The following is a 21,301-nucleotide window of genomic DNA, read 5'->3' on the forward strand; positions in this document are numbered from 1 at the left end:
TCAAAATTCCAAGAAAGCTCAACACTGTACAAGGGCCCTCAGTTTTTTCCCTAGCAAGGGGAACGCCGAAATGATCCGCTACCCACTCCATAGCCGCCAAAATATTCCTGCAAACATTCGAGTCAGGAGGACCTATGAACAAGAAATCATCCAAATAATGAATGACGGATGAAACACCAGCCACTTCTCTAACCACCCATTCCAGAAACGTACTAAAAGACTCAAACAAGGAACACGAAATGGAACAACCCATCGGTAGACATCTGTCTACATAGTAACCATCATTCCAACACATCCCCAACAACGGGATACTATCCGGATGAATCGGAAGCAAATGAAAAGCCGACTCCACATCCGTCTTTGCCAACAAGGCTCCTGGCCCTTAACAGCGGACCCAGTGCACCGCCATGTCAAATGACGTATAAACAACTGAACACAACTCCTGCGAAATGCCGTCGTTCACAGACAACCCCTTCGGGTACGACAAATGGTGAATTAAATGGAATTTATTCGGCTCTTTTTTGGGGACCACCCCCAACGGTGAGATGATTAACCCCTCTATCGGCAAACAAGGAAACGGGCCCGCCATTCTCCCCAACTCCACCTCCTTCCTCAACTTATCATTCACCACACCTGCCTGAGCCACTGCTGACCTCAAATTCTTTTTTGAAAACGGAACAACGTGTTCCGGAGGAGGGATACGAAAACCCTCTGCAAAACCCCGTGCAATAACGCCGGCCTTCTCCCGATCCGGATACCTACTTAGAAAGGGGGCCATCTTTTCCAGCCTCACTGGCGTCTCCCCCTTGACCGGCACCCACTGACGGCTTGCCTCTTGCTTTTTTGAAGCATTTGGAAGCCCCATGCGAACCTCCGTTACAATGGGAACACACATGTTTAAATCTGCAGGTGTTGCCGAACTTATACTGGCCCTCATTGAATTGCCAGCACGTTCCTGATTTTTCTTTTGATCCCTGTCCCCCCTGACCACTACTGCTATGTCCCGCCTGTTGTCCGGAGTTACTTCCCCCCCCCATGAAAGGACTGCCCGTATCTGCTTGGAGCCATCACTTTTAATCAGAGCCCGATGTCCTTTTGATCCCAATGTATTTCAGGCCTTACCGCTTTCCTCTGCCTGAACTGTTCATCATAGCGTAACCAAGCCTGTCCACCATAAGTACGATTTGCTTCACCTATCGCATCAAGATAACAAAATAAACCGGAACAATTCTCCGGGGCCTTTTCTCCTATTACGCTCGCTAGTATAGCAAATGCTTGCAACCAATTAATGAACGTCTGCGGTATAAGTCGCCACCTCCTCTTCTCTTCTTCCTCTTTCTTACTATCGTCCTTTTTCCCCTTATCGAGATTAAACTTTTCTAACGGGAGTAAAGAAAATATCTCCACATAATCATCGCGCCAAATCTTTTCTTTTACCTCCTTCTTCAAATGAGCCCCCAACGGCCCCTCAAAACACACATACACCTCGCCTTTTGCTCTATCATCCAACTTTACCGTATCCCCTTTATTCTTCTCCGTTTGCACGGATACAGACACTCCAGACACCGATGGCGAATGCTCACCCACTAACAGACTCCCCGAATCCATTGTAGACGGACCCGAAACCCCGGCCCCAGGTAGCCAAGCCCTGGCCGGTGATACCCCCGCTTCCCTCACTGCCCCACTCTGCAAACTACTCAGCAGTTGCAACACGCTCAACAATACATCCCGCAGCGCAGGCTCCGACGTCCCGCTGCTCCCCCCAATATCCGGCGCCCGCCCACCGACGCCTGATCCCCTCTAACCCCCTCACCAAAAGCCCCTCTGGGCGACAAGTCAGAAATAGCATGGTACTCACCGAGCTGCGCAGGTGCTGCGTCCCGCATCCCGCCGATCATCCCCAGCATCAGGCTCTCCGTCCGACCACGATTCTTCGGCACCATCGTGCTGCTCCAGGCCCGCGCCCCTGGCCTCCACGTCACCAGGGGGGACCTGAGCGTCAGCTACTCCACGCTCGACCGACCTTCTCCCGGACCTGGACCGTACTTGCTCTGCAGACCTCTGCTCCCTCTCAGGCTCCCGACCACTCCGCCTGCCAGACAGTGGGGCCCCACTGCCCACCGCTCCTCCAGACCTGTGCTCATCTCCCGCTGTCCTCAACTCAGATGCCGCCTGCACCGCAGCATCAGCCGTCATCCGACCTCCTGCACGCCCTCTGCCTGTCCCCTCTCCTGCCGTCCGTCTTCCACCGCTCGCCGCACCTTCATCCATACCGCCGGTACCCGCCGACCCGGCCGCCATGAGGCTGTGCTCCGGACCTGTCGCCGCTGCACTCCTGGTCCTCGGAGCTGTGGGCCGCGCTGCTGCAAGCCTCACTTCCGGCACCGCTCTTCCTCGCTGCGCGCCTCTCCTGCTCCCCACACCAACCGGCCAGCAAGGAGGATTCCTGCCGGAGGGAGCACAGCGGGGGGACGCCGCACTGCTGCACCCAGCCTCCGCAGGGTCCCGGGAGGGGCTCCTAGGCCTGCGCCGGCCGCGCGTGCTCACCTCCGGTGAGAGTCGTTGCGGAGGCCTCGTGCGACGGCCTCTTCTGCTGCTGGGCTCCGGTGCTCCCGCTGCTCCGAGCAGCGCCGCCAGCTGCTCCTCCAGCCATTCTCCTCTTCTGGACCTTTCTGCATCTCTCAAGCGCCCCACTAAGTTGTCCACCGACTCCATGGCTGAACGCTTCGCAGGCCTTTCCAGGTAGGCAGAAAGCTGTGTGGATGGCTGCTCTCCACTATGATCCTGATCTGCCTGCTAAAAGTGTGCCCAATTTCCCGCACTTTTCCCCTATATAGCCCCCACCTCCCCTCTCAAAAACCCTCCCACCCTACTATTGGCCAATCAATGCGGCTATTTTTATTTAAACTGGAGCCCATGACCAAGCACAGTCATGGGGGGCCTCCATTTAGCTTCGCCTATTCCTGCCCCCTACTGGAATGAAGAGAAAAAAATGGTCACTTCTGACCTATTGACAAGTCCTCTTTAAGTCCCAAATTTTTGCAAAACTACAATTCCCAGCGAACCTTAACAGGCTGTGTAGCTTCATCACTTTTTTTCCAATTCCATCCCCCAATAGGTAAAATTAAGTAAAGTCAATCAAGAATAAAACAAATGCAATACAATGAATTAAAGTAATAAAATTCAGTTAGGAGAGTTGTGCCCCTGAACTCATACAGAATGTGAAGATGTTTAACAGCCTCGTGGGCCCTTTGAACAGTAGCACAGTAGCAGATTGAGCTGGCAAATTCTTCACAGTTAATTAACACTTTGACAAATTAAAACAATTTTTTTTGGACTATCAGAGAAATAATTAACAACAAGGGTGCAATCATTCTTTACTAAATGCCATATAGACAGTAAATAAGGACATGAATGCTAATTAATAAAAGCAGAATTAGTTATAAAAACAAGTTCAATCAATGTATAGAAATTGGAGCTTGGAGCGAATTAGACTGGCAGAACTGTTCTTTGGTTAGTGCCCTTTGCAGTGCCTTTAAACTGACATCTCTCCCGCTTATGGTGGGCCATATAGTGCCTAAAAATATAAGACTCTTTTCCATGGGTTCCCTATAGGACATATATAACTAGAGGAATGTTGGCAAGAAACAATTTTTTCATGCGCTTGTCCTTTACATATTATTCACATTGTTTTTGAAAACTTACCAATGTACTGCACTAATTAAAGGAGTCAATTTGGGAAATCTTTTATGTGTTAAAATGTAAAAACGTTAGCCATAAAGAGTTCCTGGATTCACAACACTGCTCAGTTCTGTTGTACGATGTCCTACTCCCGTTGTCGCTGCTCTTATTCACCTCCAAATTCCTCGAACAGCATGCCTATGTTGAAGTCCCCCCTTCTCTTCTAACTCACTCTTTGACAATCTACAATCTGATTTCCATCCCAACTACTCAACCAAAACTGCCGTAGCCAAAATTTATAGCAACTTACCGTATATACTCAAGTATAAGCCGACCCGAGTATAAGCCGACCCCCCTAATTTTGCCACAAAAAACTGGGAAAACTTATTGACTCGAGTATAAGCTTAGGGTGGAAAATGCAGCAGCTACCGGTGAATGGGGAAATAAATCCAAGTGCGGTGAAATTGCAAAAAAAGAGCAATTCCACAATTTGTTTTTTATATTTTTTTTTACCATGTTCACTAAGTGCTAAAACTGACCTGCCAATATGATTCTCCAGGTCATTATGAATTCACAGACACCAAACATGTCTAGGTTCTTTTTTATTTAAGTGGTGAAAAAGAATTCCAAAGTTTGTAAAAAAAGATGTTGCCTTTTCCGAGACCTGTAGCGTCCCCATTTTTTGGGATCTGGGCCAGGTGAGGGCTTGGTTTTTGCATGCTGATCTGACAATTTTATTGATACCATTTTGGTGTGTATAAAATCTTTTGATCGCCCATTATTGCATTTTATTGCAGTGTTGCAGAGACCAAAAAAAACGTAATTCTGGCATTTCGATTTTTTTTTCTCCCTACTGTGTTTACTGACTGAATTCGTTATTTTTATATATTGATAGATCGGGCGATTCTGAACACGGTGATACCAAATATGTGTAAATTTGATTTTTTTTATTATTTTATTTTGAATGGGGCGAATGGGGGGTAAGTTGAACTTTTATATATTTTTTAATATTTTTAAAAACCTTGTTTTTACTTGCTTCAATAGTCTCCATGGGAGACTAGAAGCTGCGGTCATCCGATTGCTTGTACTACATAGAGCAGGGCTGCAGCCCTGCTCTTTGCTGACGAAATGCTCACTTGCTATGACCGCTGAGTGGTGCTCATAACTATCCGGCTATGACAACCACAGGGGTCTCCTGCAGACCTCCGATTGTCATGCCAACCCAACGGCGACCCATGGTCATGTGACGCGGGCGCAGATGGGCGGGGTTAATGTTGCGCTTCCTGCATGTGCATGTTTAATGCCGCTGCCAGAGTTTGATAGCGGCATGTAACATGTTAACAGCCATGGGTAGATTCTACCCGTGGCTGTTAGGGGCACCTGACAGCTGATCAGATCAGCTGTCATGTGCTGGAAAAGGTGCGGGCTCATTGCCGCAGCCCGCACCAAACAGGGGGAGGCTTCCAATGTTGGATATATCCTTCATTCGATGTTAAGGGGTTAACCTAATAAGAATCCTGAAGACGAGAACCCCTCTATGTTTACTTGGAACTCAATTTGTAAATGTGAAAATTCCTCACATTGTCAGCTGCCAAATAATTTCTTTTCACAACATTGTATATTTTTGATAATTCTAAGCCCATTTTATTTAACTTTGAACTAACCCTATGCTAACAGGAAGCACCTTAATGTACATAGCTGCTTGGGCACGTCCGCAGGGAACATCATTTCTGTACATCATCATCAGCTTAGCAGCTGCTAAGGTCTTATGTTAATTAAAAAAATGAAAATATATTAGTTAAAAGCTTTGCTGCTGTAACACTCCATTACACACAGACTGTATAATTGAAACCTGGTTACACCTGATAATTAATGACAAAGGGGTCGCTTTACTGTGTCGCTGGGCACAAATCTGTGTACTAGATTGGTACTATCAGGACCGAGCTGCTTGATTGTCTTGAGAGAACTAACATCTTGCCCATAGGATAGTATATTACAGAGCATTTCATTAAATAAGTCACAGTTAATGAGAAAAAACGTTGGTGCATCTAATTAAAGAAACACAGACGGGCAATGTTTTTCTACAGCATGCTGCAGGAAGATCGACAATAAAAATTTGATATCTGTAGGTTTATCCATAACTTGGTTGTCTTGTTTCAAAAAAATTATTTTACATATTTTCTTGAAAACCAAGTATGGTAATTTACTTTTGCTTCCAAAGGTGTCCCAATCATCAGTTATCCACTCTGGTCGCTATTGTGGCTGTTGTACTTCCAGCACTCGACATAGAATATTCCCTCTGTTGGAATGCCAATGGTGGTGTGAAAGCGGCTGCAGCACTAACTGCTTTCTATGGTTAAGCTAGCCTTCTTCTCTGTTATAGCCAATGCATAACCCAAGAAGGTGGCTGGCTTAGCTATTGAAGTGAACCGTCAGCCTCATTCTCTCACAGCTTCGAGGTTATCTGCTGAAAGACAGTTAAGCCCAAGTTTGGAACTAAGGCTGCTCATATCTCAGCAATATCTGAAGATTGTGGTACCATTGGAAATAAAAGTGTATCAATAAGTTTTATACATTAATATTAGGAGATCCTCAAAAACACTCTGAACATACATTTTTATTTGTATTGTTTCTTACCTATAGGCATTGCCAGAAAAAATGGCAGCCAGCAGAGGACAAAACATCCTACTACAATTCCCAAAGTCTTTGCTGCTTTCTTTTCCCTTGAAAACTTGAGGAGTCGCACTGAGAAGTGAGTCTTTTGCTTCGCACTGGAATTGGAATTTATACTATCCGGAGTGTTTTTTCGATGAATTCTCAAGGTTACCTCTTCAGAGTCTGATTTGTCACATTTCATTCCACAATTTAGGACTTTTCCCTCCCTTTTGGCCACAATATAGACCCTGAAATACATGATGAGGATGATGGTGAGTGGAAGGTAGAATGATCCAAAAGCTGAGAAGAGAACATAGCCTGGCTCTTCTGTAATTTCACAGATTGTTTCATCTTCTGGTGCTGGTTCTTTCCAGCCAAACAATGGTCCAACTGAGATTACAAGGGACAAGACCCATATACAAAGGAGAGCCAGAAGACCTCGTTTTTCAGTCATAATACTGGGGTATCTCAGTGGGTAACTAACACCAATGTAGCGGTCTATAGATATTACACATAGGCTCATTATGGAAGCTGTGCAACAAAGAACGTCAACAGCTGCCCATATATTACAGAAGATGCGGCCAAAGAGCCAATATCCTTGGATTTCAAAAGTAGCAGAGAAAGGAAGCACCATGGACATTAAGAGAAGGTCTGCAACCGCAAGGTTGACAATGAAATAGTGGGTTACAGTCTGTAGATGCCGATGACATGCCACCGAAAGAATGACCAAAATATTTCCAAGTACACCAAATGTGATGAATATTCCAAAAATTACTCCAATGATTATTGATTTGGAAATATTGTTTGTAGATGTCTGGAGGGTACAGTTTAAGCAGAGAGGGATGGACTCTACAGAGTTATTCTGGTTAAATAGGACCATGATCAAGAAAAATGATGTTCGTTCACAGAAATTATTTTCCCAGGTCTTTGACTGTAGAAATCTTGTTTATGAGTAAATGCTATGGAAATATTTTTTGGGGCCAAGAAGTACAGCCAGGCACTGATTAGAGTGTAAAATGAAGAATTCAGCCAAAACTGTGTTTACATTCCCATTAATTTAGATTGATGTGAAGATGGCAAATTTTACTTTCTGCTTTTGCAATGTTTTCTTTTAGTTTAGACACCGAGATGCATTATAGATGTTTGGATAAATCACTCGTCATTATTCTTTGGTGGAATAAAAGTTTTAGTACATCCTGCTGGACTCTGACACAACTCATTTTAGATCAAGTGTCCTTGGTTTAAATTGGTCGTTATTGTTTTTGGCTGTAAACCGTTGAGAGGTTCATCAACTAAGTGTGCTCCTTGGGGGTTAATACAATATATTTCTAGTGTTTCCTTTGAATGCTTGTTTATGAAAGTTTGAAACACTGCAATATAATCCGTTAATTCAGAGGAACCTCTAGACGGGATCTCCTGGAGTTCACAGATACATTTCCAATCCTTAAACAAGCCTTTTGGAGACGTTGATGTTGAAGGGTCACACCAGATGTCTGCTAGATAAAGTAGTAGAAACCGGAGTGTGTGATAATTAGAAGGACAAGTTCTTCTCATGTTAATCCAGTTGTGTATTCAGCTGAAACATAATAAGGCAATGGTTAGACAGGTTTAAAGCCTTTTTTTTGTTAGTATCTTGCAGCCAATAATACGATGTACATGTGGTATATTAATGTTTTACTTATAATGATAGTCAATATCTAGCCATATGTACTTCCAACCGTAGCCTCAAATGCACAAGTGTAAGACTATTACTATCCATGCATATGTTTACATTGTATATAGATACAAACTTTGTGTAAGAAAATGGCTCCAGTGCAGTTTAGAAAATAAAATATGAACTCTTGAGTTCCTGGTTCCTATGAAGATTTTTTTTTACAAAGGAGACTCATTACACTAATGCATATGGTATGTGTCTGCCAAGGCTTATCAATAAAACTGAACACAGGGATCATAATTTCCTCTTAGGTGCTCCTGTTGAGATGCCCACAAACTGACTCCCATGGCTCTGATCAATTTCCCACCATTTAAGTAAAGTGCCACACACTGATCTTATGTTAGTGCCTGACAGTTTCAGCCACAATGCCCACAACACGCTCATGAACAGAATTCTCACTGCGCCCACCAAAATCTGTGACAGGACTCTAAGGCTACGTTCACATTAGCGTCGCGTCGCTGTTGCGTCGGCGACGCAGCGGCGACGCGCCCCTATGTTTAACATAGGGGACGCGTGCGTCTTTTTGCACGCGTTTTCCGACACGTGCGTCGTTTTAGACGCTAGCGTCGGACGCAAGAAAACGCTACAAGTTGCATTTTTCTTGCGTCCGATTTCGTCAAAAAACGACGCACGCGTCGCAAAACGTTTTTCCGTGCGTCGCGCGTTGCGTCACCGACGCAGGGCGGCGCAACGCTAGTGTGAACGTAGGCTAACAATGGTGCTGCTAACAGCAGCCGTGAAGTGGCTAATTTTGCTTCAATTAAATGTGAACAATATCACTGTTCAGTTTAATAGCATATGTATGGTTTTATTTTGCCTGCCAGGAAATCACCTTTGGGGCTCTCTCATACTGGCAGATACGGAGCAGTGCAGTACGAGAAAAAAACATTGTGTTCCACTCTGAACAATGTTATTAAATGAGTCAGTGCTCATCTGCGAGTTTTTCCTCAGCACTAATCGGACAGGAAAAGAATCTCAGCATGCTGCAATTTACTGCATATATTGGCCGAAACTCGCCAGTGCAAGTCAATAGGTGCGAGAAAAAAAAAAAAAATCGGACCATGCATGTGCAGCCTGATTTTTACACTCACATCTCAAAGGAAAGCTGACATTTCATCAGCCAAGCACATTACATTCACAGCCCGAATAATCAGAATAGAGAGATAGATGATAGATCGATATACAGAATAGATGTCCCATAGCTACTTAATGTCACAAGCCCCCTACAGATAATAAACTGGCACCCTTTAGTGCCTTTCATGTGGCACTAAAGGGTGTTTAGCCTTATGTAACCTATTAAATAAATAATTTTTAAAAATGATATGGGTCCCCTCTAATTTTTATAACCAGCCAAGGTAAAGCAGACAGCTGTGGTCTTATATTGTCAGGAGCAGCTGCAGGTTGGTATTTTTAAGCTGGGAAGGTACCAATATCTATGAACGTTCCCAGCCTGATCATATCATAATATCAGCTCCCAGCTTAATTTTGGCTGGTTATCAAAAATAGGGAAAACCTCACAACGTTGTTTTCATTTATTTATTTATTAAGCAGTTATTTAAAAATAAATGAATGAGAAAAATTATGTGCTCTGGCACAGACCCCGAACACAGACTTCTCCAAGAAGTCCGTGTTACTGTTCGGATTTGACAGCCTGGACCTGGGGTATTTCCCACGCTGATATCTGCATGATAGCACGAGAAACAATGATGGCTTTGATCGGCGGTAAGATGATTACCGTTGGTCAGAGAGCTGCAGTTACCACACTGTTAGATGACAGCATGAGTCTGCACTTATGACCGTTGGTAAAAAGGTTACCTACGTTACACACATTGGCTGATGGATGCGGGAGAACCCATACCGTTTTCTTTTTTATTATTTATTTAAATAATTGAAAAAAAGGTCATGAGGACCCCTCTAATTTTTGGTAACCAGCCATGGTAAAGCTGACAGCTGAAGGACAGCTGAAGGCTCCGTGACCTTCGGTCTTTTGCAAGCTCAGGGTTCCTTCTGACTCATTGTACTATTCAAGGACCCTTTTCCAGAATTACCCTCTGTCTCATAGGTTACGTCAGCATCTCCTTATCCCTGTCCACAAGTCTCCTTTCCTTTTGTGGGTCATCCCAACATTAGCACTGCTCCCTTCATTCTACAAACCCGACTACCTATCTACAGGAAGCAGTCTCTTTCCCTAAACTAAGCTCCTCCCATTAGGAGCTAGCCCTCCTACTATGGGCTAGTCCAAAATATTAACTCAATCTTACCTTAACGTCACTACCTAAGCTACAGTCAACTAGCTTATGCGACCTACCTTATTTGCTAAACCCTAAAGTATATGTCCCTTCATTACTCTTCATTACCTTCATTACCTACAGTGGATTGCGAAAATATTCACACCCTTGGTTTTTTACCTATTTTGTTACATTACAAACTGTGAATAAATATTTTGTAATCCGATTTGTGTGTGATGCATCTGCACTAAATCTTCTAATTTGGTGAAGTGAAGTGAGAAAAATATAGGCATAAATTAAATTTAAGGCATCAAATAACTAAAAATTGGCATGTGCATACATATTCACCCATTTTACTATAAAGCCCCTACAAATTTATGGTGCAAGCAATTACCTTCATAAGTCAAATGCTTAGTGAAAGGAAGTCCACCTGTGTGCAATCTAAGTGTCACATGTACACTTTACCTTTACTGAAAGGCCACAGAGGCTGCAACACCATTAAGCAAGAGGAACCAAACACCACCATGAAGATCAAGGAGATCTCCAAACAAGTCAGAGACAAGTCAGGGTTGGGTTATAGAAAAATATCCCGATCTCTGATTATCCCCTGGAGCACCATCAAATCCATTTTCATCAAATGGAAAGAACATGGTACCACAACAAACCTTCACAATAAGAAAACCAAATGTTCACAGTTGTAGGCATGTTCTTTACATGAACTGATGCAAACTTTAAAAAAAAAACAGTGAACCTCTAGGTTGTGAGGTAGCAAAACACAAAAAGTGTCAAGGGGGTGAATACTTTTCCTAGGCACTGTTGCTATATATATACGTGTATATTAATGAATACGGGTTTTATGAGCAGTTGAAAGAGTTGGGTGGAGTGGGATCGAGTGCTCACTTTACCTCCAGTTCCATGTCTTGGAACGGGCTACAAAAAGTAGTTTACCTACCTAATTTGGTGTCTGTGTTGAGGTGTGCAGACCTTTAGTGTTGTCTACCTCTGCTAAGGACTAAAGAGGTAGACACTAACCTGAGCGGGTAAACCCGTACTACTGTATGAACTATTTTTTTTTTCACTTTGTGACGGAAAATGTTTACGTTGGACAGATTTATGGACTAAAGTAAATCTTTCTCTTTTGCACAAAAAGACTTTGTCCTTGTGCCTACCTGAAACCACTGTCAAAGAGTGAGTGGATCCCTGCATTATACCTATATATAAATATATGCATATACAGATATATACATATTTAGTCTGCAGTGTGTATCCTATAAGTGTATCATACAAGTGTGAAGATCAGAATTAATTCCAGAATTGAACCAGAAGGGAACTGAAGGGAACTTCACACAGTCACTGTAAACAATGTTTCTGATTGTTTTCACTCTCACCCCTGTAATCCTTCACTTTCTGCTAACGCCCCTAATCCCTACTCCTAATAAGGAACTGTTCATCTCTTCTTTAATCCTCCCCATCCATCTCACCTCCTCCTCTGATTTGTTCCTCTACATACAATCCTCTGTCTCCAAACACAGACAGCCACCTCATGCCTTTTCCTGCTCCCACCTGCTAACACTTTCTCTGCTCCTTCTCACTGCTGGTGATATCTCTCCAAATCCTGGTCCTCCTTACAACATCCCCACAGTCATTTATACCTCCCATCCACGCTCTATCACAAATTTCCATAACCTCTCTAACCTTAAACCCATTTGCCCAGCCACCGCTTCCCCAGTCCCATTAACAAGAGCTCTGTGGAACACTCACTCTGTCTGCAACAAGCTTTCCTACATCCATGATCTTTTTGTTACTACCAAACTTTCCTTCGTCGCCATCACCGAAACCTGGCTCGTCCCATCTGACACAGCCTCTCCTGCTGAACTTTCGTATGCTGGATTCCACCTTTCTCAAACACCCCGCCCCAGCAGCAAGCATGGTGAAGGAGTTAGTTTTCTCCTGTCAGATAACTGTTCCTTCACCCCAATCCAATTACCACCCTCTATTACCCTCCCTTCCTTTGAGGTGCACTCTGTGTGCATCTACTCCCACTCCAAACTCCAACTGGCTGTCATTTACCACCTCCCAGGGCCAGCCACCACCTTCTTTGACCACTTCACCACCTGGCTACTTCACTTCCTCTCCGCTGACATCCCCACTATCATCTTTGGTGACTTCAATATCCCCATTGACACTTCCCTCTCAGCTGCCACTAAACTTCTATCTCTCACTTCCTCCTTCGGCCTCACTCAGTAGTTTTCAACAGCCACGCACAAAGATGGCCACACACTGGTCCTCATCATCACCCACCTCTGCTCCGTATCTAAGCTCTCTAACTCACCTCTTCCTCTTTCTGACCACAACCTACTCACATTCTCTTCAGTCTCCACTCCTTGTCTACAATCCCCAACCCACAAACTTGCACACCCTCGCAGAAATCTTAAACACCTCAATCTACACTCACTCTCTGAATCCCTTCTCCCTCTTACAGAAATAAGTTCACTACACAATGCGGATGCCGCTCTATATAACACCACAATAGCTGTAGCTTTGGAATCTGTTGCCCCCCTCACACATACCAAAGCTCGGAAAAATCACAGACAGCCCTGGCACACCAGCCTGACCAAAGAACTGAGGCGAGCTTCCATGGCTGATGAGCAGAGATGGAAAAGATCCCACTCCAACGAGCACTTCATCGCAATCAAACAGTCCTTCACTACTTTCAAGGCCACACTCTCCACAGCTAAACAAACCTACTTCTCATCTCTGATATCCTCCCTGTCTCACAACCCTAAACAGTTATTCAACACTTTCAATTCTCTCCTCCGTCCCCCAGCACCTCCTCCCTCCCCACTCCTCTCAGCTGAAGACTTTGCCTCATTTTTCAAGCTGAAGATTGATAACATCAGAGACATTTTGGTCAACAACCCCCAGAGCCCTTCCTCCCAACTTCCCAGCCCTCCACCTCCAAAACCAACTTCTCCACCATTACAGAAGATCGACTCTCAACTCTACTCTCAAGATCGCATCTCACCACCTGTGCATTTGACCCGATCCCATCCCACTTCATCCCAAACCTCACCATAGTCTTTATTCCAACCCTAACCCATCTCTTCCACCTATCACTAACAACTGGTGTTTTCCCCTCAAGCTTTAAACATGCCTCAATCACACCTATCCTCAAAAAGTCCTCTCTTGACCCATCCTCTGTATCTAGCTATCGCCCTATATCACTTCTCCCTTATGCCTCAAAACTACTGGAACAACGCATCCATCTTGAACTGTCCTCCCATCTCTCTTCCTGCTCCCTCTTTGACTGCTTACAATCTGACTTCTGGAGTGGTCACACCACTCCACTGAAACTGCCCTAACTAAGGTCACCAATGACCTATTAACCGCCAACAGCAAGCAACACTACTCTGTCCTCCTCCTCCTGGACCTGTACTCTGCCATTGCCAAAGTGGAACTTTCCCTATTATTACAGACCCTCTCATCCCTTGGCATCACAGACTTGACCCTATCCTGGATCTCATCATACCTAACAGGCCGGACATTCAGTGTCTCCCACTCACACACCACCTCCTCACCTCGCCCCCTATCTGTCGGAGTCCCGCAAGGTTCAGTCCTAGGGCCCCTGCTCTTCTCCATTTACACATTTGGCCTGGTACAGCTCATAGAATCTCACGGGTTTCAGTATCATCTCTATTCTGATGACACACAAATCTACCTCTCTGGACCAGATATCACCACCCTACTAACCAGAATCCTTCAATGTCTGTCCGCTATTTCATCCTTCTTCTCCGCTAGATTTCTAAAGCTTAACATGGACAAAACAGAATTGATCATCTTTTCCCCATCTCACACGACCTCCCCAACGAACCTATCCATTACAGTAAATGGCTGCCCACTCTCCCCAGTCCCACAAGCTCTCTGCCTTGGGGTAATCTTTGACACTGATTTCTCCTTCAAACCACATATCCAAGCCTTTTCCACTTCCTGCCACCTTCAACTCAAAAATACTTCATGGATCTGTACATTCCTAAACCAAGAATCTGCAAAAACCCTAGTCCATGCCCACATCATCTCCTGCCTTGACTACTGCAACCTCGTGCTCTGTGGCCTCCTCTCGAACACTCTCACACCCCTCCAATCTATTCTAAACTCTGCTGCCCGACTAATCCACCTGTCCCCCCGCTATTCCCCAGCCTCTCACCTCTGTCAATTCCTTCACTGGCTCCCCATTGTCCAGAGACTCCAGTGCAAAACTCTAACCATGGCATACAAAGCCATCCACAACATATCTCTTCCGTACATCTGTGACCTCGTCTCCCAGTACTTACCTACACACAACCTCCGATCATTACAAGATCTCCTTCTCTTGTATTGTTTATGATTATTGTACTTGTTTTTATTATGTATACCCCTCCTCACATGTAAAGCGCCATGGAATAAATGGCGCTATCATAATAAATACTAATAATACACAAACAAAATGATTTTAAAACTAGACTGTGCTTTTGCTACAAATTATTTGCACTGGATATGTCACATTTTTTCAATAATGAAAAATGTCATCTGATGTTCTTGTTAAAGAGATTTTACTATAACTTTATTAATGTATTTGACTTTTTTTCCCCCAAAATGAGTTTTATATTCATACTGATACTCTCCCAGGTTTTCCCATTTTTTTTATATCATATTAGATACACAATACAAAATAACTTCGATGCCAGGTCAATGACAAATGGTATATTGTACACTTGACTTAAACTTGACAATGACAACACAAATGTCTGTTTGGAAAAACAATAAAATGTATTTTTTTCACTGCGGTATAGAATAATTCCCTCCAGAGAAGAGGTCAAAGAGAGGAGAAAACATTCCTTCATCTTTTTCGTTACTTAATGATAACCAAGTATGGCAGGAAAGGTTTCAATCTCCTTTACCAACTAGAAGCAAAAGTGAATAAGAGAAGTTTAGATATGGACAACCCATTAGAAAATAAAGTACTGAAGTATAATGAGATAACAACACGGAAGGTTTGGGAGAGTGATATGCAAACTGAAAGAGTGTTATTTCATTTTTATCATCATTTTAAAGATAAATCAAGCAATAAATGTCACATTTCTAGCTTGGAATTGGTTGCATATGAGTAGGCGGATATGTCAAATATCCTCACGCTTAAAAGGGTTGTCCCATGTGGACAACTCATCTCTATATTTCAGAGTAGAGGGGGCTAAAAAGGTCACTCCTCTTGCAGACTCGGTGTGACTGGTGGCCACTGAATGGGCACTGTATAGTGATGAGCGAGTATGATCGTTACTCAAGTTTCTCCGAGCATGCTTGGGTGTTCTCCGAGTATTTCAGTGTGTTTGCAGATTTAGTTTATGTCGACGAAGCTGCATGATTTGTGGCTGCTTGACAGCTTGAATACATGCGGGGGTTGCCTGTTAGTTAGGGAATCCCCACATGTATTCAAGCTGTCTAGCAGCTGCAAATCATGCAGCGTAGTCAACATAAACTAAATCTCTGAGCACGCTGAAATACTCGGATCACCCGAGCATGCTCGGAGAAACTTGAGTGACTAGCTTACTTGCTCATCACTAGCACTGTGTAATTCTACATTTCACTTGCAGTCACAGAAGCAGTAGAAATGACCGACCACAAAGAGCTTCAACTGATCGCCGAAGGATTAAGGGGCCCAAGAGGCTGTAGTACCCATTATACTCGCTATACATATTAGATAAAAAGTTGATTAAACATGGCTGATCAATTGTTTGCTAGATCTTGATACAATTGAATATTCCAAAATACAGTTACATTAAAATGAACCTAACAGCTAACACAGGGTTCCCGATCCACGGGCAGCTTATATCATACAATGGCTGCACGATTCCAGGCAAATATGTTCAACTCTGAAATATTTCAGGGAAATATATAGTTAATTAGCCTCTGGGAATGGTCGCACAAGTAAGTCCCTGGTGGCTTCCCCCTGCCCTGGATTGATATGTCTCTTCCTATGGTGTCTAATAAACTGTTTTTCTCTGAAACGCCGCAGCATTTTATAGTTAAACATAAATGAGTGGAATCATACAGTCACTGTCTGATACAAGTTGCGCGTGGATCGGGCAGCATGTATCAGCTTTCAGGTTCCCTTTAACTGTTACAACAGACCATTTTTGGGGGTATAGGTTTCAGAAAATTCTTGGCCAAACAACAGAGATGCAATTCACGCACCACTGCCTAAAAGATCCACACTACCAACACAAGTTTAACCTAGTGCAGACATCTTTAGTTCCAGTATATAAAATGGAGACTTTACAGGGTCATCAATTCAATCTTAGTCTAATGTTTATGGGGGGCTTCAGTCTGTAAATTGTAATATTCTACTATTAATAGTTAAATGGGTTGTTCACGTCAAGATATTTTTAGAAAGGCTCAGAATTAGTTAAAAAAAAATTAAAGAAACTCTCTACACATCCCCAGTGATGTCCAGAGACTTCTACCCAGCATGGCCTCCCCACACAGTCTCTTCAGCAATGATATCTCAGCATAGGGACATGAGACCACTGCAGCTAGTCACTGGCTTGGGTGGGTCACTTCTGTGACCAGTGATTGGCTGAGTAGTCATTTCCTGTGTGTTGAGAATGACCAGGAAGTAGAGACCAACGGGGACAGGAGCCGAGTGTCATATGTCTGTGCTCCGAACCTCTCGCACAGAGAGGATCGGAGCACAGCTGCAGAGGAGGCGGACAAATGAATTTCTCCATCTCCTCCATTGCCGGGGTCAGCGTATATCGCACAGCACTCGGATGATATCTGAGTGATGTGCGTTGTCTCACTCGCACCTATAGGCTTATATGGGTGCGAGTGAGCCGAGATTCGCGCATGCTGCGATTTCACTCGCACGTTGAAAATGGCCAAGAAAAATAACACTGATGTGAGCTTCCTCATAGATGAATACTGGTCCGAATACTATGCGATGTTCTATGGCATAGCACTCATCCGTATTCATCGCTAGTGTGACCCCGGCCGATGGGGAGTACTCATCGCTATCTCCCCCAATGTACAATGGCCCTTGGCTACCTGGTTGTGAGGGAAGCTACACTACAGCCCAATTACCTGAGCAGTTGGAAATCTGTACAGGAAAAATTAGAATGGTTCAAAGAGGTCAGACTCACAAAAAGCATGAAGTGAATGCGTATCAAAGATCTGCCCTCACTGCTAAGAGATTGGAAAACCCTAAGAATTAGATTTTTTCTTCTACATGCTAAATATAAAGTCTATTAGCTAAAGACAACGTGACAGACTTCCCGAGTTAAATGAAGCTGAACAGTTTTGTCTATTTGTTTATTAATCATGAACTCTAGGACAGGCAATTTGACAGAGGCAATTAGTAAAACCCACTGAGTACTTATATTCTGTGTAAATATTTGTTTCCCCGAAAAACAAGGTTCAGCGTCTTGTCATCACAATCCTTGGTTGTCAGGCATTTATGACAAAACATTCTAATTTATACAGATTATATTATTTTATACATATTGGAGTCAAAGTTATAATATACGGTTATCTTTTGGTGATTTTTTTTAAGTAAATCACATATTTGTGACTAAACAGCATTTTCCCCAATAGTGTTTCATTAAAAAAGTTGGACCGTTTAGGTTCTGTAACATTTTATATTACCAGTTAAAGGGGTTTCCATTTTCATTTTTATTTTTTTTTATTTGGTAGAATGTAGCAATTGCTACAAAATAAAGAAGTGAATCATTACTTACCCTTCTAGTAGCAGTATTTATAGAGTGGTAAGGCCACTGATTGGCTGCAGCAGTTATATGACTGATTTCCAGGATTTATTCCCTTCCAATGTAATGAGATCCTGAACATAAAGACCTCAGCGAGCACATGCTATACATGAGGTAGTGATGGCCTGTGATTGGCTAAAGTAATCAGGTGACTGATTAAAGGGGTGTCATCACTTCTGGTCTTGAGGCTGCTAAATTTCGAGGTCTTTGAAAATTCCTTTAAAGAAGCACTCCCATCAAAGTAGAAACAGGAAGTGTCTTTTTCCTGCATGAGTCATCATTGGAGCTACAATTCTACATCACAGCAAAGTCCCTGGCAGTCCAGCTCCAACTCCTCTTCAACTCCTGACCCAGCTCTTTCACTCCCCCACTTGCTTTTATCTCTCTTCCTTCTTTCCCTTTGTTAATGATGTAGAATTGTAGTTCTAATGATGTTTCATAAAAGTAAAAGAGACTTCCTGTTTCAACATAGAGCTTAGAAGGATTCAGCTAGTCTGTTTTTAATCCATGATGTCATATACCTAACAGAAAAGAGAAGAAGCAGCTGGGTAGAAAGGAAAAATGAACAATTGTACGTACACAGTGCTATATAATATGATGATTGCAATATATTAAGAGGATAGAAACGTTGATAGGAGGAGGAGGACTGCTTCTTTAAAATTAAAATCCATTATTACGATTTTCTCAATGGCAGAGTCTGTAGCCCTTATCTATTCTCCCATGAATGATCTACTAAACGGATTTATGATCAAATGAAATTTATTTTCTTAAAATCAGCTGAAAAAAAACTATCCAAGAAAGATAAGGATTACTGACCCTGCGATCATATGAGCTCACTGAAGAACTTCACTAAACTCGTTCTTGAGGCAGCTAGGTACTGTAATATCTTAATGCTGTGGTAGCCAAACAGGCCAAAATTGTTAACGACCCTATCTTAAAAATGTTTTTTATCAAAAATATACATTTAAGGTGGTACTAACGCAAGATTCATGCCCCCTGTCTTATAATCACCCTCGGGCATCTTCACTTTTTTCGGGACATCTCCGGTCCCACGGCGTCATCTTGTGACCACATATTCTGACTAGCTGATAGCTACAAGTGCAAGTCTAGGAGAGCCAGAACGGGACTCTGATAGACCTGAATTGAGTGATGACCTTTGGCTAGTTCCATGAAACAATGGAGATATCCAGCAGTTCGCAAACAGACAAAAAAGCTTTGATAAAATGCCACAAATTATGCCTATTGACTAGAATCCCAGAATCCTTTTATTGTTCTCTGTGCCTTCAATTTTATTCTGCGTGAATTTGGCCGCCGTCTCATGGAGATATGACAGAACATTGCTTCTGGGGGAGGATATTTCGCTAATGCAGCACCTAACGTAACATCTCTCAATGACACACAGTGTGGAGTTGCATGCTTCCATTCGGCTTGTACATACAGCTCTGCTTGGGACCTTTATAGTTCTGCCATGTAATTATCTATAAATTTGCTCTTGGAATTTAATGGAAAAACCCCTTTCTTCCTACAATTCCACTTTGAAGTGACTATTCTTTATGTCATAGTGATTAATGGGTTATATAACTTGACTCATCACCAGTTTCGCCTTTTCAGCTTCCTCTGGCAGAAGTAATGATCCCTTTCTATCTCACTATGTGGTTTTTCCATATTTAGAACTGAGAGAAAAATGACATAGATTGAATATATTCTTTCACGCGCTTGGAAAGATGTGCACAATTAGAAAAATCAGGTGAACAACCATAGCCGTGCCATGTTCTCTTGTTGGAGTAGTTTACAACATGGTATTATTTCTATAATACACACATTTTTGCTGCATTTTTCATGGCATCTGTTGCTTTCTGGTACTACCAGATGTCAACGTTAGAGAATATAGGGGGTGCTCACTGCACGTACGAGGTGCTGCTCCAAGGTATTAGTTAGCAATAAATAACAAAAAAGCTTGGGCACTCAAATGAAAATGTATTGTCCAATGTAGACCAATGAGGCAAATACCACCACCATACAACAAAGAATAAATACAGGATGACCCCATTGAAAGACAGATTAACTTTCGAAACGTGTCGGAACGAACATGCCTTTCTCAAGCTGAATCAGCTGTAGAAGTGGGTTAAAGGTAATGGGACCTAGTCCCATGCTTGAATGGTGTGGGGGCGCCGACCACGAGTGGCACATTGGATGTGTACACGTGTTCAGCAGCCTCAGGCGCTAAGCCAACTCCATACATGTCATGTGCTGGCTGTGTTTCTACAGCTGGCACTTTAGTATACCTGTTAATACTGAGAACTTTATTCAAGCGGTTGCAAATGGGCGAGTGTCCCTTCTCTTGATAAAACCCTTTCTTCTACGAGTGATGCAACAGCTTGGTTTTTACAGAAGTCAACAATAATACAATATTGCAATATTTTTTACAAGCGATCAAGAGATTGCAGATTCAAGTGCCTTAGGGGTACTAATGTAGAAGAAAAAGTATTTTTTAAATATATAAACCCCTCAATTTAAACACATGAACATTCAAGTCACCTCTTTTTATCTGAACAAAAATAAAATATACAAAAAATATAAAATAGATTTAATGCATACATGCACAACTGTCTGAACCAAAAATATACTATATATAACACAATGAAAGGCAAAATGAAAAATTTGAAATGGTCAAATCACTGTTTTTTTGGTCACTTTGCCTCTCCCTAAAAATGCCATAATGCCATAAAAATGCCATAATGCCATAATTAATTAATTCATTAATAATAATTATGCCATAATGCCATAAAAATACATGAGAAAGTCATATAAATCCCCAAGCAGTTTGAATAAAAACTGTTCCTCATAAGAGATATTCGGGTTTGGTTGAAACATTTACAAAAAAGTTTGGGTTCCAGTACCAGAACAGCACCTGGACCCGAACCTGGGCCTGATTCTCTTGAATGGAGATTCAAACAAAAAAGCGCGGCAAATACTGTTTCTGATCGGCGGTGAATTAATTATCGCCAGTCAGACAGCCACGGTTCCCATGCTGACAAATGACAGCGTGAGCCTGAGCTGTGATTGGAGTTTACCTCTGGTCATTGGTGCAGACTGGTGGGACTACTACTCCCATCTGACTATGCCTGCTACCGCTAATAATAATGAGAGCAGGCGGACACTGATGGGAGTATTCATCAGCTGGCACTTGCGTTCTAAATAAATAATGTAAAAAAAAAAAGTGTGGGTTC

The 21,301-nt window shown here is 42.9% G+C and overlaps 1 protein-coding gene across 3 annotated transcripts in view; it reads right to left on the minus strand.

The window, feature by feature from the left end:
* The window catches only part of ADRA1A (adrenoceptor alpha 1A), a 373,907-nt gene that overhangs the window by 151,381 nt on the left and 201,225 nt on the right, over positions 1-21,301 (minus strand). For all 3 annotated transcript variants that reach the window (XM_069766487.1, XM_069766489.1, XM_069766488.1), the window contains one exon: positions 6,319-7,912. In XM_069766487.1, the coding sequence (XP_069622588.1) occupies positions 6,319-7,216 (898 nt within the window). In that variant the 5' untranslated portion in view covers positions 7,217-7,912. The remainder of the gene's footprint in view (positions 1-6,318; positions 7,913-21,301) is intronic.

This window comes from Ranitomeya imitator, chromosome 4 (assembly GCF_032444005.1).
Source record: "Ranitomeya imitator isolate aRanImi1 chromosome 4, aRanImi1.pri, whole genome shotgun sequence".
Lineage (NCBI taxonomy): Eukaryota > Metazoa > Chordata > Amphibia > Anura > Dendrobatidae > Ranitomeya > Ranitomeya imitator.